The 17,577-nt window shown below is 46.4% G+C and overlaps 2 protein-coding genes across 12 annotated transcripts in view; one reads left to right on the top strand and one right to left on the bottom strand.

Annotated features, from left to right (window-relative positions):
* LOC142590433 (uncharacterized) overlaps positions 1-5,115 on the bottom strand; it is a 57,260-nt gene extending 52,145 nt beyond the window's left edge. For all 4 annotated transcript variants that reach the window (XM_075702530.1, XM_075702531.1, XM_075702532.1 and 1 more), the window contains exons 1-2: positions 4,950-5,115; positions 4,440-4,547 (exon numbers count right to left, since the gene is read on the bottom strand). In XM_075702530.1, coding sequence (XP_075558645.1) covers positions 4,440-4,547; positions 4,950-5,085 — 244 coding nt within the window. In that variant the 5' untranslated portion in view covers positions 5,086-5,115. The remainder of the gene's footprint in view (positions 1-4,439; positions 4,548-4,949) is intronic.
* A 2,200-nt stretch (positions 5,116-7,315) lies between these two features.
* LOC142590434 (uncharacterized) overlaps positions 7,316-17,577 on the top strand; it is a 393,201-nt gene continuing 382,939 nt past the window's right edge. For 2 of the 8 annotated variants that reach the window (XR_012830112.1, XR_012830107.1), the window contains exon 1: positions 16,823-17,318. The gene's annotated coding sequence lies outside the window, so the exon portion shown is untranslated. Of the gene's footprint in view, positions 17,319-17,577 lie in introns of all 8 variants that reach the window. The other 6 variants (XM_075702536.1, XM_075702537.1, XM_075702535.1 and 3 more) reach the window with 6 other exon arrangements.

The raw sequence follows: 17,577 nt of genomic DNA, 5'->3' as shown, positions 1-17,577 counted from the left end.
GCTGTGGCTCTATTGCCTGCACAAGCAGCAGCTCTGTGCCACCTTTTGGTTTCCTATCACGACAACTTTGACCTCGGCAATTGCCAATTAGGCCAGACTTCAATTGTTAAGCATCACATAAATACTTGTGATGCCAGTCCCATTCATCACCGGCCATATCGAGTTTCTGCTTCAGAGTGCAAGGTTATTCAAGATGAAGTGAACAAGATGCTTGCCAAACGTGTTCAACCTTCGTTGAGCCCTTGGGCGTCGCCTGTGGTACTTGTTAAAAAGAAAGATAGCACATGGCGTTATTGCGTACATTACTGTCATCTAAACCGCATCACCAAGAAAGACATCTACCCCTCGCCTCGCATTGACGACGCCCTCGATTGCCTCCACGGTGCCAAATATTTTTCATCAATAGACCTTCGGTCTGACTACTGGCAAATTTCTGTGGATGAAAAGGATCAAGAGAAGACCGCGTTCGTCACCGCTGATGGTCTTTATCAATTCAAAGTGATGCCATTCGGTCTATGCAATGCCCCAGCAATGTTCAAACGTATGATGGACTCTTTGCTTCAAGGGTTCAAATGGTCAACATGCCTCTGCTACCTAGACGACATTCTCATATTTTCACCTACATTTCAGACACACCTTGAGCGCTTATAAGCTGTTCTTCAAGTCTTCTGCGAGGCTGGGCTGCAACTAAATTCATCGAAGTGTCACTTCGTTCGTCGGCAGATTACAGTATTGGGCCACCTCATTGACGCTTCCAGTATTCAACCAGACCCGGAGAAAACTTGTGCTGTCACGTCTTTTCCTGTACCTCAGTCTGTCAAGGATGTCCGAAGTTTCGTAGGACTCTGCTCCTACTTCCGACGCTTCGTTAAAGACTTTGCAGCGATTGCTATACTGGGCCACTTTGACCCGTCCTCTCCTACAGAGCTACGTACCGATGCCAGCTGTCTTAGCCGAGTGCCAACAGGGTCACAATCGTGTTTTCGCCTACGCTAACCGCCTCCTCACAGCAGTGAAGCGTAACTATTTGATTACAGATCGTGAATGCCTGGCTCTCGTCTGGGCGGTTTCCGAATTCCGTCTGTACTTGTATGGCACGCACTTCTCTGTAATCACGGACTACCACGCGCTCTGCTGGCTTTCCTCACTCAAGAATCCTACCGGCCGGCTTGGTCGCTGGGCTCTGTGGCTGCTAGAATATTCCTATGCAGCAGTGTACAAGTCGGGCCGATTACATCAAGACGCAGACTGTTTATCATGCTACCCAGTGGACGAACCACCCGCCAACCCTGACCCTGATACCGATGCTTGCGTTTTCTCCATTTCTCAGCTGCTACACACTGCCGATGGGCAACGCCATGATGCCACCTTGCGCGCCATCATTGATGGCTTGGAATCTTTGCCTTCTGATTCATCCCTTCACCTGTTTGTTCTGCGGGATGATGTATTATACTGCCACAATGTACGGCCTGACGGCCCTACCCTACTGCTCGTCATTCCCAAGCACCTCCGGTCAGCTGTTCTCCAAGAACTTCATGATTTACCTATTGCAGGTCACCTTGGCGTCTCGCGTACCTACGACCGGATTCGCTGATGTTTCTTTTGGCCAGGCCTTGCCTGCTCCGTCTGGAAGTACGTTGCGGCGTGTGAGAAATGCCAGCACCGAAAAACACCATCGACGCTGCCTGCCAGGAGCCTTCAACCGCTCGACATTCCTTCGGAGCTGTTCTTTCGCATTGGCTTGGACTTACTTGGCCCTTTCCCTCTATCCATGTCTGGCAACAAGTGGGTCACTGTGGCGACAGATTACACCACGCGCTACGCCATCACCAGAGCTCCTCCAACGAGCTGCGCCACAGATGTCGCCAATTTTCTTTTACGCGACGTGATTCTGCAGCATGGCACTCCACAACAACTGTTCATTGACCGTGGTCGGACATTTCTTTCTAAATTCATTGCCAACATCCTGCAATCCTGCACAACCACGCACAAGCTGACTACGTCTTACCATCCACAGACTAATGGTCTCATGGAGTGTATGAATCGCACCCTAACAGACATGCTTGCAAAGTATGTCTCGTCCGACCATACTGATTGGGACCTTGCCCTACATTATGTGACTTTTGCACATAATTCGCGTCACGACACTGCCGGTTATTCCCCATTCTTTCATTTGTTTGGCTGAGAACCCACACTGCCACTGGATGCATCCCTTCCATCCACCGCAGCAGAGACCAGCGAGTATGCACTTGACGCCATCACCAGGGCAGCCCAAGCAAGCGAAATTGCCCATGCTTGCCTCCTGGCCACGTAAGAGAAGCAACAGTGTTTGTATGATTGCCAACACAGAGACGTCCACTTTTTGCCTGGATCTCTGGTACTCCTGTGGTCCCCTACTCGTCACGTTGGCCTGTCAGAAAACCTCCTCTCTTGGTACACAGGCCCATATTGAGTGCTGCGTGCCTTGACTCCAGTTACGTACGAAATCGCCCCAGTCAGTCCCAGCGCCTCATCTGCCCCAAATTCCACTGATGTTGTTGATGTTACCACTGACGCCTGAAACCATATTACTCTCCCGTTATAACCAATATTTAGACGCCCCGGAACAGCGCTTCGGCCACAGGGAATAATGATACATGGATGAGCGTGTTTCTTGTGGCCGATGCACACGGGCACCCCAACGCAGACGACGAACGCTCTCTGGCTCTCAAGGTGTCGGTTGAACTGGCCAGCGCTGCATTATCCTTTGTAAATACTTTGTAAATAGTGTTCACTTCTTAATCTTTCATTCGTGTAAGAATATGAGATGCTTCACACAAATTGTGGTGCGAATGTTCCCTGTACCCTATGCGTCTACAAAACTTGCTTAAACTGTATCAAAAAAAAAAAGAAAGTAAACTGTGTTTTTACGAGCCGAAACCGCGATCTGATTACAAGGCACACTGAAGTGGGAGAACACCTGCGGTTCTTCAACATGCACCTAAAACATGGGTGTTTACGAATTTTGATGCCATCAAAATGTGGCCGCCGTCGCTGGGATTCAATCCCACGACCTCCATGTGTAGCAGCCCAACACCATAGCCACTAAGCAACCACAGCGGGTCCTGAACCGTTTCAGGGACCCTTTAAAGAACACAAGGGTGTCAAAATCCGTAGTCTGCCATTATGGCGTGCTTCATAATCTGATTGTAATTTTGACACAGACAACCCCATAATTATATTTGTGCTTAACACATCTGCCATGATACAATGTGCCATTAAAGGTAATGACAATGCTCAACCCTCTTGTAAGTCGTGAACAATGACGTACAACTACTCAAAAAATGGGTTCCTGCAGTAACGGAGGTGTGACAAAACTTTATCAAAGGTGTGCAATATTAGCAAGCAAGAGTGCAAGCCCTAAGCTCTTGTTGGTAAGATTGCTGGCAAATTAGAGCATGAACATGTGTGAAGAAAATGTGCAGGGACGATAGATGACGACTGTCAATGTAAGGGAATAGCCTCAAGGAATGAAAGGGTGAACAAACAAAAGAACAAGAAAGAGCAAACGAATGTTTTCCTTGCAGAGTCCAACCACCAAACATTACAGACCTCCAACTAACAAAAATGGTCGAAAGAGCAGTATAAATTCCCTTCAAAAGATTTCATCGCAGCCACACGTCCATGTCAGAATGAAATGCAGAGTACACCACACTGCTACACATAAAGCCCAGAGCAAGTGGCCAAGTTTCAATAATATACCACCATACGAACAATATACGAACAGTTGCCGATCACAACTCGGACAAACACTGAGACATTTAAGCATAACTGCCGGCTTGCAGAGCTATTTCTGATGCTGAAACAATTTAAGCGATTGTTTCGGCCGACTGACATTTCCCATGTACAAGACTTGATCTATACTAACACTTTCGCCATTACTCAAAGGCATCGCTTGTGGAGCAGCAACTGCATTGTACAGATAGACACAGTCTTATGACAATGAGTCAGACACTGAGGATGCAACTGGCAAGTGATAGTGCACCTGACATAAAAGACGTTGAAAAGCAACAGTATTCCCACAAGGAAATTACTCACAGCTGCGGACGTTCAGTCACAGTTAGCAACATAATTATTTCTGTATGATTTATTGTCTCGGGTCAGCTCTACACAAGTTTTCTGGATTCTTCTAACATTTCTTTTGTGATGGCATCAGGCACAGAATTATAACAGTTCTGGCCTAGACAATCTTAAATTCGCATTTAATGCATTGTGGGAACTTCCAACAGATGACTGGTCAGCCTTACTGGCCTAGATCTGAATATGCCTTGCCTCCTGTATAGCACAACAGTGATAGGGTGTCACACATCACACAAACGACATTTAATTCAATCTTCCTTTACTGGAGCACCTCAAATATTAGAAGCATCAGCATGCCTTGAGCAAGTGGATATACATACCAGATTCTGGACTGAGGCAACCAGCAGCAATCAGCACTTGCAGGTAATTGTTGTCATCGGTGCAGAGATAGGCTCGATCTTGACGGGCACAACTAACATGAGCAGAAGCTGTAACGACAGCAGTAGCACAGTAAAACAAATTAAATTGGATTGGAGCAAACTTTATTTGTGGCTGCACAAATGACGGTACAAACATCCAGGGATATATGCCTTGAGCACTTCACCGGGTAATTGCCGCAAAGAGAAACATGTTCATTTTGTTATTACAATGTAGACCGCGGATGGAAAGTTACGCGCATGACATATTTTTACAAGGCGGGAGACGTCTATTTAGAAGGCTCGGCACTAAAGCACTGGATGGAGCGAGGATGCCACAGCAAAAACAAAGTCCTCCTCTTGACCCGCTCCTTTTCTTCTTCGTGTGTACTACACACGTGCCGCTACAACATGTACAAAGAAGGCAACGGACGTAGGTAGAATGAGCTGATTCGTGCGATCATCCATGTTTACCTTTGAAGGTGCTCGTGAGCGACAGCAGTTGGGAAGCGAGTTTACCTGCTCTCGCTCTCTTTTCCATAGGAAGCTCTCTGCCGAGCTCTGCGCCCATGCGCCACAGGACGGCGCGCGCCACCGTACCGGTCTCCATGACAACCACAGCCGCCGCCGCCGCCGAAAGCTCACGACGCGCCAGCCGCTTGGCTGTCGACGTCGCTCCCGGTAGCCGCGCCACCGGCGTGTTTACAAGGGCTGGCCGCAAGAGGCGCTAGCCACCGTACCAAAAGGAGGAGAGTACAGGCGAGGGAAGGGCACCGCTTTTGCGGCTCACGTTCCAGGCATAGTACATTATAGGAGGCGTTGCCCGTACGTAAACACAGCATCGCAACTCCGCAGCTCTCATAGGATAAAGCACGACCTACTGTATAAAGGGCGACCTGCGCATCCCGTGATCGCCTACGGCAGCGCGCGGCCGAAGAAATACCACGTGATCATTGAGTAGGGACCAAGCGTGCCGGTAGAGGCCGCCAGTGCTCACCCTCACAGCAACGCCCGAAACCACGACCTACGACCGAAACGCTCCGGCCCTGCCTTTAGGAGTACGGCGATGACGGTAAAAATTCGCAGAGGAGCTGCAGTAAACTCGGCATTTCACATTATTGACAGGGTGCGGCTAGAAAAATCCGCGTCGATACATGCGATACATGCCCCAGATATTTGGTATCTTTCGCTGTGCAGTGCAATGAAATTTTAAACTACGTTGAAGGCGCGGCTGCTACGATTGAAATAGTGTATAATCCCTTAGAGCTTTTTTTTTCCCTCATTGTCTGCTAAAATGTTGGTTAGTGCTGTGGTGCCAGTAAGGTCTGGTGCGCACTTTCCGCGCTAGCCGAGGTCTGAGCGCGCCCGCACTTCATTCTCCCGTAGGTTTCGCTAGTCCCGAGCCGGACGCAATGAACGCACTACGTACCGCTTTGCAGGACCCACGCGTTCCTTTGCTGCATTCGGCAAGTTCACTGAAGTGACGTGCCGTTGAGAGCGCGGTAGAACGTGAGCTGTGAGTGCATGCCACAATCGTTTAAATGTGCTGTATTGACGTATTTATTTACGCCACTTTACCAAATGATAACGAAAGTATATACCTTGAAAAATTCCAAGGGCGCTTTATTGTGCCATCAGTACACAGATAGTCACTACACTTTAAGCACTTTTCTGGAGTTGGGCTTTTGAAACGAAAAGCTTCGCGCGAGCCGGCGTACGTCGGAATTGGCTCCGTAAGCGTGTTCGGAGTCGGCGCAGGTGGCCACTGCCGCGCGCTATGCGTCGTCGTTTGACGTTCGCCGCAAGCGCGTGTTTATCGCGGAGGCCGACTATATAACCGCTTGCCAGAGAACAGGCGTGCGCGTTCAACATGGAAGAAGAGAGTGACACTACCGATACAGAGAGCTGTGTTTATGGCTGTACAGAAATCGCAAGACAATGTGCCCAACAACGATGAATAAAGAAGATTAATAATCCTGCATAACTTATGGTATATATCATTCATAAGCAATTTGCATCACTACACAAGGCGAACGTATAGCATAACCATAAGCTTACCAAAGCATATCCATAAGTGAAACCATAAGCATATATAACCATAGGCTAAATCATAAAGCATAAGCTAAACCGTAAGCCATATCCATAACTCAAACCATCAGCATATCCATAAGTTAAACCGTAAGCATATTCATAGGCTAAATCATAAAGCATAACCATAAGCTAAACCGTAAGAATAATCATAGGCTAAATCATAAAGCATAACTATAAGCTAAACCATATATATAAGCATCACCGAACCTTTTCGCTTCGAGATATCCAGGCTTAACCTTAGCTAAGCCCCAGCCATTTTTTTTTTGTTCAGGTTTCAACCATTGGTTTCTAATATCGGTCACGGGGAACTCATGAAATGAAATTCCTCTTGATGCTCGGCCGCTTGACTTTCACAACGGTATGCAGAAGTAAACCATCGTACATGAAGAAGCCGCAAACGCGAAAGCCGGCGCCCACGGGGCTGAGAATCACTGTGTCACTGAAACAGAATCTGGTAATCAAGATCTAGCGACACCAACAGATCACCAAGCACTCAGCTAATCGATTGTTTCGCGCGCGTGCGTTTGCGTCCTTCCGTACTCTCGCTGAAAATGCTTGCTGCCCGTGAGTGCGGCCGGTCACGGGGTGGGGGTAGGTGGGGGTGAGCACTAGCGCCACTGTTCGCGACGGCGGTTTGGAAAACTAAAAAAAGCCACACAATCAAAAGCAAATCAGCGGCGCTGGCGCAGCGCCGCACGCGCAGGTCGCCCTTATAGAGTGCGTGCGTCTATTTGTCGTACAAAAATCCCTCACGTGACCTGATCCTAGGTGCCTAGGGACAGCATCGTTTAGGGATTTTTGAGAAGGCGCGATGCTGGCGCCGAGCGACGCCGTGGCGTGTTCGTCCACGGCGTGATCGTTCTCTGGACCCCGCGTTGTTCAACATTGCTCATGTCATTGTACGTGCGTTGCTTGTGTGTTGGTTGTAGGTTCTGCGTTACTTGGCGGAAAGCCGCGAGTAGTGGTGGTGCGGCAGTGCGGCTTTCGCCTCGGTGAGCTCTGGCAGTAGAGAATCTGCGTTGTGTGACCCGTGCTTCCTTGACAATTGAAATGTCGAAGTGGCGTAGTGCATCGGCAGCGAAGTTCTGCGAACCGCGATGTGGCGTCGCCGTGTCCGACTTTGCTTAACGAACATCCAGGGATGTGCTGCTCGCTACAAGTCATGTAAATGCGACTGCGTCGACCGCCCACTGTTCAGTGCTGAATGTGTGTTAGGTCTGCTGTGCTTGAAACGAGTGGTTCAGCCGTACAGCGGGGTGTGGTGGAGGAGCAGAGTGGCTTAGGGTCTCCATTTGCACGTTCACAGATATGTGCTCCCGTTTTGGTCTCATTAGCGGCTGTCGCGGGATTGTGGTGTGCTCCTTGCCTAGTATGAAGTTTACGATGCTAACACACAGCATGTTCACGTTTTTCCGTGCCATATGTCATTTGCATGACGACCGAGTTGAAAACAAGGCATATATATCTGTTGTTTTCGTTTGTGTGTTGTAAATTACTTCCTGTTGTGGAAGTTCTGGAAGTCTTATTACGCAAGGAGTACGAACGTAAACATATAAACATATTTCTGTGTGTGTGAAATTATGAATTAACCAGAATAGCCTTTACGACTGATAAGTGGGCTACACAGCCTGTGTAAATCAGCTACCTTTTGTTGCGACGCTCTTCCATGTGGTAGACTGATGCATGGTGCGCGTTTATTTCTGTACTGTTGTAAAAACCATTTGTTTATTCACTCAATACAAATGTACGGCTTCTTCGCCGCAGTGCATTTTAGTTACGCGGTAAAGGATACTAAAAGTGGGAGGGGGCCGCTATCAACCAGCATAGTATGTCCACTCAGGCGACCTGAGAGGCGGCGGTTGCGCGAGTGTATAATCATAGGGTATAATTAAAGAACTCTTTTTATGTCCAGTGACAGTGGCCCCTTTCCACTTTTGGTATGCTTCAACGCAGTACATTGCTTAGGCTTCACCGCAGAAAATAGGTGTATTGCAAAAAAGGTAATCTTAAAAAGCTCAATTATGCAGCGTTTCTTTCGTAGCTTGCTACACCGCAATACAGAGGTGGAAATAAGCATCGTGCTGTAAAGCATACTAATAGTGGAAAGGGCACATAGGTCTGCTCATTATTTTCAATTGTGATATAATTTGCAAGTGCATCTGTGCTCTTGGTAAGCTTAATTGACAATTCTTTGTACATTACAAATTCATATTGCAGGGAAGCTTACTAAGGCACATTCGTCATTTTGTAACGCATTATTCACCTTCAATGCAGGAGCACAATGCGGTTTCATGCCTATGCTTCTGGCTGGACTGCACATGCTCTTTGAGAATTGATTCGTTGTTCATAAGTGCACTGGTACTTTACTCTAAACTGGAGGGCTGAAGTTTATACGGAAGCACGATTTTTATTAAGGGGACAAGATGTTGCCAAGATGGTTGCAGCACAGCTTTTTTTTCTTCCAGGCGCCTTTTCTATTAGAAGCTTCCATTGCAGTGTTTCGAGCCTCTTTGAGCCAGCACATAGTGTATATAAAAATCGGACACTGATTGGGAACATCACCTATGCTCTCTGCAGTAAGCTGTGCACAGGATAAGTTCATGCCTATTTATAGAAAAAAATGTAGCATGGGGGGGGCAGACAAAATAAAAGGGGGTGGGCTGCAGCAATACTAGGTGTTAAATGGTGCCTTATCCTTTCCATTCAGTTTTCTGTTTTGTGCTTTTTATTATGGATCCACCACAGTAACCACACGAGTGCTGAACTTGGGCTTGTTGGTTTCAGATCTGATGGTTGTTACTAACAGAACAGTGTGATACACGAACAAGGGCTTGGAGGCATCCGGTCACCTTGCTTGTCTCATGGTGTCGCTTTGTGAGCACCATGAGCCTCCAGACCAACTCGGAAGAAAGGTTTCTTGCAATCGCTTCTGAACTGTATTGCCACCAAACCAACAGTGCTCTCAATGACAACTTTTGGACAGTAGAATGCTTGCACCCAGCAAAGTCTAAGAAGGAAGCATTCAGGATGTGCCAAGTGGGCATTTTGAAGCTGGCAGCATTGCTGAAGGGGCTTTGCCTATCCGCCCTCTTTATGGATGCACAAGGATGATTTCTTTCAGAAGGATTGTTTCAGAGGTGTCACATGGCAACAGTGTTGGGTGTTTAGTAGCAGATAAGCTTGCCTTTGGCCACTGTCGATAATCTGTTTCTTCTCCAGTGCCCCTGTGGAGTGCCTACTTTTTGGACACAATGTGCTCTCCATGCATGCATGCATCTTTAACTTGTAAAGATGTCTATTACCCCTTGCCTCAAGTCGGTCCTTGCTGATGTCAACCAAGAAGGCAGTGGGGAGTATGGCGATGCATACTTACAAAGCACTGCTGATACCAGTGAAACCAGATTAGTGGAGCTGCCGTTTTTTTTATCCACTCCATCTTCATCAGTTACAATGAGCAGTTCTTTGTCCAAACAGAAGGCATATGTAGTTGGTCATGCATAGCCTGCGCACTAAGATTTGTTGGCGTGTTACAAGAGACGTGCCTGAGAACCTTAGCAGTGTCTATACGCAAAAACCTTCTGATGTGTTGATGACTTGCTTCTCTTTATCACAGTTTACCTGATGAAGCCAGCAACTTGGTCAATTAGATGTTCAACAGGCTTCCCACTAGTTTTCCCAGCGTCTCCTTTACCAGTGTGCTGCTCATAAATATCTGTTTTTTTGACCTTGCACTGTACTTCAACCATGGCCACACCTGCTGAACCTATAGTGTGCGATCAGAAAAGTGCTATACATCACGTTGCTCCAAACCCATGACAAGCTAGAAGGCCTTGAGGAACACCTTCATTAATTTCCGTCCTCATCATACTGTAGGAAGCTTCGCATGACAAGTGCGACAATTACCATCTGCTCGTTTTTCAGTGCTATTCCTGTCCAGCTTGCTGAAAGCTATCCTGAGTGTTTCAAAAGCAAAACTGCTGCCGGACAAGGAGTGCATAAAGCAAGGGTAGCTATAACCATATATGTCACACAAAATGAAGAAGGCCACTGAGTTTACAGGCGGTTTAATTCATATCCAACAAGCTTGGTTCTCTCTTTGCAAGTGAGTAAACCCAACTTGCCCCAAAAACATGGCCTGTGACAAACTATGTACCAGATGCTGTGTCCCCTGCAAAGCTGAAGATGTGTACAAGACCCTGACACCCGCAGTGGCTTCTACACCGGGCAAACAGGCTACTATAAGAACGACTGCCTCAACTAATATGTTAATAACATGAAAACGGGCAGAAATTTGCCTATTCATTGGGCCCAAGTGCAGGTGCAAGCCACTCTTCCACCAGATGCGTGTTGTTCACAGGAACTGGAGCTATACAAATGCAGATAAAAACAATGATGTTTGAAAGTAGTAGAGTTGAACTATATTCTGCACAAACAGTGCTACTTGCAGTGCTGGTAACTTATAGCTACAATTCATGGCTGCCCCACCATGCAAAGGCACTATTCTTGAATTAACTTCTATTTATGGCGGCCATATATTGCTAGTACATATCATCCACATTGTGTGCAATATGGTTAAATGATGTCAACTGTGATAGCCATTCCTAATCTGAGATACAACAAAAGAACTTATATAGGCAACAAATTGTAATTCAAAAAGACAACCAGTGCACAGGATAAGTGACAGACTTCCTTTTATTGAACAAAAGTCACGTGTGTCACATGTCAACAGCAGTGGGTAGCAAACTTGCAAGCTTGGGTGACAGAGGCAAAACTTGGCGAAATGCTACACTCATACTCAAATGTAAAACGGCCTACGACACAAAAAACGACATTATATTGTACTGAATGAAAGGGCAAGACTCCATCCAAGAACACACTATGGCACCATGGTGTAAAAGATGTTAACATGCCCTCTCCATAAAAAAAGAAACACTTAAAACATGCCTTAAAAGGCAATGTGCAGAGTCTGAAAGCAAGGGAAAACAACCCCATAAAGGTTTCGCTAAGTCTTTCAATGATTAAAATTGTCAAACTGTCTTGTCACTTCTTATGAATCTGCACAGCGGAAAAGGATGAAAAGAAAGCCCAATAACAGCGCCACAGAAAATGTCACCAAATAAATAAACCTTGCTTACCAAGGATACTGGTTTAGTTGTCTGACTCTGTACAATAATAGCGTATGAGCTTTTCTTGTTTAGAATGGTTTAGCAGATGGCGGAAAAAATGGACATGAGAGCACCAGGTGCATGCATAGTCGATGCACAAAAAGCCACTGTTTTCTTACTTTTTTTTCTCTACTACTATTCACGAATATGTAAGTGCCTTAATAGCACTGCTAACATCCTACTGCAAAACACAGGATAGGGCAAGTTGTGGCATAACGAAAATTGGAGTTTCACTCATACTGTGAAAGTGATGCAATAAATGGTGAAATATGCGCAGGAAGCTTGCTTCATTCCGTGTTTGTTGAAGTGAACACTTGCCAGTGCAAGTCAGTAATCTCCTTTAAAGAAGTAAAACAAGCGGGAGTTGTGCCTCCCAGTGTTGAATTGGAAAGACTAGTTTTCTTCCTCCTCTTTCACATCCAGACTTGATCACTGGTCTCCAGAAAAACAACCCTTTAGCTTCTTACTGCTGAATTAATTTGGTTTTCGCAAATCTATATTTGAGCTACCCATTTCTAAGTCTCGCGCTCTGCCCCATCAACCATTTCCATCCAGTAAATCTGAGAAGCCAAGCACTAGAAGATTAATAAAGCAGATGCACCCAATCACTGTCATTACATGTAAGAAGAAAAATTAACATAGTACTGCCTTCACAAGTGGGGAAAATGATGAGTAAGAATTTGAAGGCGTGGACGCCAGCTCTATATACAGCACGCAGACATTGAACAGGTGTTAGCCAATCATGGCACCTGTTGGCTAGATCGCACTCTCCAGGATCAGTATTCGCCACAACTGTACCTTCAGCAGAGTGGCTGAAATGTAGAATTGTGGACTGCCAATCTTTTGATCATATGTTTGAATCCACACATCACAATGAGAACTTCATCGGCAATATTCTAGCAATAAATTTGGGAATTAGAGTGACAACACCAGTAGACATCAGAACCAGGGGAGTTGGCCCATAGCAGCTATTGGTGTAAAAAAGAAGACTGGCATAAGAAGAATTGAAATGCGCGCTACATGCCTTTGTTCGATAGTGTTCCACTACTTTGGTGCTACAGTTAATGATCTCGAATGAGTTCAAGAAGCAAGAATTTAGTCCAGAAAAAAATATTACGCATAACAGCTGTATCTAGTTGTATCATTTGCCTATGCCGCTTTATATAACGCTGTCCACACTGCTAGGAAGGGAAGCGTAGCAGAGGGTGGCAGAAAGTTGGGTGGGCGGATGAGGTTAAGAAATTTGCAGGGACAACATGGCCACAATTAGCACATGACCGGGGTAGTTGGAGAAGTATGGGAGAGGCCTTTGCACTGCAGTGGGTGTAACCAGAGTGATGATGATGGTGTCCACACTTACCTAAAGCACATGAGTGGCATCCTAAACAAAATTGAGCTTTTGATATTGCTTTGGAGAAAATTAATCTGTTTCAGCCTAACAGTATGTATACATACCGCGCACACCTGCATTCGGTGTACCTTATCACCAACTGTTAAGTCACCTTCTTACCTCATCAGCGAATCACTCCTGCAACCAAGTGGGCTGGTCCGGGTTTTACCTGCATTTCCACCTGTGCAGTTGGTAAAAGTCTTTGGCTGTTTACTATAACTTCATATTCAAACATATGGTTGCATAAGAGGCTTTCGCAACACTAATGCCTGGGCAGGCTTCACGAAAGGCCACCAGTACCTCCTCATTGCAGACTGTGCTCAACATCCTTCTTGGTTGGACTGTGACTAAGAACCCATACATCTTTCCTCCAAAGCAGCTGGCATTGGCGATGGTTTGATGCAGAAAGAGGCTATTGTGGCACATGTCAACCTTAGGTCAGAAACCAATCTGGCACAGGTGGAAATCGTCTTGTCTTTCCCAGATGCTGGTTCAGCCTCGCGAGGCACATTCCTTCAGTCAACATGCACACTGTCAATGTGAGTGAGACTGATCAAAGGTTGTCTATGGTGTCAGGTTTCTTGTCTGGTTTCGGTAGTGGCATCATGACCAAGTGTTTCCACTCTGTGGGGAATTCCAATATTCCAGATTTCATTGATTACAAGCAATAGTGCTTGCTTCCTTGTTTCGGCAAGATTCCTCAACATCTGAAAAATGACTCCATCTTTGCCATGTGCACTTTAAGTGTTGACATGCTCGAGAGCAACAACAGGTTCTGCCATCGTATATAGAGGCTTTCCATTCCTTCCTTGGCAAGTGGTCATTAAGGTGCGTACAACTCAGGTGACGGTCAGTCACTGCGAGGTGGTCGGGGATAACATCTGCAGCTTGTTCCTCAAATTTCTCAGATGTGCACTGAAAATCGAGCAGCATGTTTTCAATAGTATTACAGTATTTGGTGCATCCTGTTATAGCCAAGAATGTGTTACAGCTTACTGAGGCCTATATGTTTAAATGACGCGCCCAGTAAGCTCTAGTTAGCATGTCGCTCTTTGCAGTGTGCGTGTTGCATGCGTGTTGCTAGCGATTCTTCAACACCTTCACATTCTGCACACTCAAGTGCATCACGGAAATGGTCCCAGCCTGAAACCCCGATTTTGTGAATGTGGCACATTTTCACCCCTACATCAAGTATTATATCACATAATAGTCGCTGCCTCTTGGGGCAGAATCGCATTGACACTCTTAGATGAAGGCCCTAGTTGCCCATGCTAGGTAAGTGTACTGCCCTTCTGGTTTGAATGGAAGGTATACCAGTTGGGATAGTTGGCGTCATTTGTTAATTCGAGGTCTGTGGTGTCTGCTTCGTCAAGATGGCATCCTCTTGGCCATATGTCTTTGCATCCCCAGTGTGGGTGATGTGCATTGAGCTCACCTCGACTGAGTATTACGTGCTTGTGAAAACAAATTTGAAGCTGTAAAAGCCAAGTGAAGTCGCCTTGGCTGTGGTGCCTCGTTTTGGGACAGAGGTAGACCAATGCCAAAACGGCTTTTAGCCTGCAGCACACCACCGCAACTTTCTGCTGAGACACATATGTTTATTCAAGCCGTTTCTTCCTTGCCCTAATTCAATAATAGCCAATTTTAGCAGCTGCAAATCAAGCTGACTTCAGAAGACTGCTGATTTTTTTAGCCACTTCTAGTAGATTATCGCATGGTTAATTTTCTAGTTGGGCATGACATGCTTCGTGCTTAAAAAATGAACTGTTTAAAGAATTATTGGAGTAATATTAGGACAGGCAACTCTGACTGACTCATCACTGCTTTTGTCGCAAAATGTGGCAATGAGCTAGGTAGATGCTGTCACGAAACCATAGGTTGTACAAGTACAGAAGAAACAAAATTGGAGTTGTGAAATTCAAAGCCATATTTTTACAGCCTCTCTTTATACTGCTGACATTAGAGAGCTTTAGATTAGTGGATGCAAGCAGCGTGTGTAAACAAGCACCATGTTTGGGTATTTCTGGCACCCATATGGTTTGCATAACCAAGCAGCACACGAGTCGCTTGCATCCTCTTATGCAGTACTATTATTTTCATTGTAAAACAACCAATGTCAAAGTCTGATCAGCCTGCATCAATATGCTAGAAATTTTTAAGCACTTAAGGTGTGTTGGTTGAATGTTTAAAGCACTTCACCACACCCTTGGTCACTAGACTTGAACTTTCCAGTATTACTTGCTAATCAACTCTTGAGGTGTTTACGTTGCTTTTCTGTGCTGTAAGATTAGTTTGACAGTCCTAATAGAATTCTTAAAGTGAAGGTGTGAGCTGTTGTATTGTCCATGTCATTCTATAACTGTTAGATCTGACACTGTCAAAGCATTTGGCAGTGTCAGTCAGCAATCAGCTTCACCTCACTATATATATGTATTGCGGTAGGACCATTCAGCACGTGAAAATAAAAATACCGGCAAATAGAGAGTTCGAGAGCACCTGAGATTATAGTAAAGCGGGCGGGGCAGTATGTTCAGGGTAACAAATGTGTTGCGGTGAAGTTATTGCAGACGTATATACACATTCATTCGTCCCAACTTTGCACCGAACCCTGCGTCCCGTTGCTAAAACTAAGAGCGCGAAAAACGGGCACAAATGCAGCTGAACATCACAGGGGACAGTATTAAGCTCCACCTCACTGTGCTTATCGCGCCCTTAGTACGAATAATAGTAAACATCTACTCTGCATTTCGTGGAATTCTGGCAGATCATGTGACATCACTAAAGCTCCGTTATGTTCACAGCACTACGCGATAATTGTCGTAAAGCCCACGATAAAAGTAAATCACATGAAGTCACGGATAGTGCACTAGCGCTGAACACGATTGAAAACATGCGCTGCCCTATTTCAAGGACGCGTGAACAGTTGTGAGCAAACACCACCTTAAGCATTATATTACTTACGTAAGTCGTGTTGAAAAACACGTGCAATACCTCCGCCTACGAGCCCCGTCAAGTAAAGATGCATGTGCGATGTGATGACGCTGCCGAAAAGGGGCGAACACGACGACGCTGCTGCACAGCGCCGGTTCGCAAATTGCATTGCCGAGGCGCTACGCCACTTGAATATTTCAATCGTCAGCACCAATGAATTCTTCAGAAATACGGATCTCACACCACCAGAGTTCACCGAGACTTAAAGCCGACATGCCACACCACTACTACTGCGCGACTTTTAGCCAACAAATACTCAACCCACTGCGGAGACACACGACCAGCGGTAGGCGTGGGCCGGAGATTCAACGCACGCCACGGCGTCGCGGTTCGCAGAACTTCGCTGCCGAGGCGCTAGGCCACTTCGACATTTCAATTGTCAAGGAAGCACGGGTCACACAACGCAGATTCTGTACTGCCAGAGCTCACCGAGGCGAAAGCACAGATGGCGAAAGCCGCACTGTCGTATCACCACTACTCGCGGCTTTCCCGCTAAGTACCTACAACCAACACACAAGCAACGCAAGCACAATCACATAAGCAACGTTGAACAACGCGCGGTCCGCGCGAGCCGGTGAACGATCACGCCGAGAACGAACACGCCACGACGTCGCTCGGCGCAACCATCATGCCTTCTCAAAAGTCCCTAAACGATCCTGTCCCTAGGCACCTAGGATCAGGTCACGTGAGGGATTTTTGTACGACAATTAGACGCACGCTTATACAGTAGGTCGTGGGATAAAGTATAGTGTACTAGAGTAGGGGTAGTGGGTTAAGGGGGAAGCGGGGCAATGCGCGAGCGCGAAGCGGAAAATCTGGAAAACGTTTGCGGCCGCGAGGGGACGATATGGAGCCTTTCACCTTAAGGTCCCTCTATAATTTATACTTTATTTCACCTTAGAGTCACTGGAAAAAAATTTCACCTGGGGTCCTCCGCGACCTTGGGTCATGCCTGGGGTGCTATTATCGACAGGCATGGCGGCTGCCATAGAGTTTGGGTTGAGGTTGAGGCAACGCTCAGGAGAACCCCCGTAGACACTAGCGCCACGTTTCCCTCTAGGGAATTTATTTCGAAACTCTATGCCCTCGCCTACCGCTCTACCCACTACCTACTCTGGTACACGATGTGACGCTGTGTTTACGCACGTGGTGAGCGGGCAGTTCCACAAACTTCCCTGCTGCTGTCGCTTACGGCCACCTCCAAAGGTAAACATGGATGAGTGCACGAATCAGCTCATTATTCCTACGTCCGTTGCTCTCTTTGTTCATGTTGTAGTGGCACGCTTGTACACGCAAAGAAGAAAAGGAGCGGGTGAAGACTTTTTTTTTTTTTTTTGCTGTAGCGGCCTCGCTCCATCCAGTGCTTCAGTGCCGAGCCTTCTAAATAGACGTCTCCCGCCTTGTAACAATATGTCATGCGCGTAACTTTGCATCCGTGGTCGACATTGTGATATAACAAATACGG

Source organism: Dermacentor variabilis, chromosome 8 (assembly GCF_050947875.1).
Source record: "Dermacentor variabilis isolate Ectoservices chromosome 8, ASM5094787v1, whole genome shotgun sequence".
Lineage (NCBI taxonomy): Eukaryota > Metazoa > Arthropoda > Arachnida > Ixodida > Ixodidae > Dermacentor > Dermacentor variabilis.
This window is presented reverse-complemented; position numbering and strand designations above follow the sequence as displayed.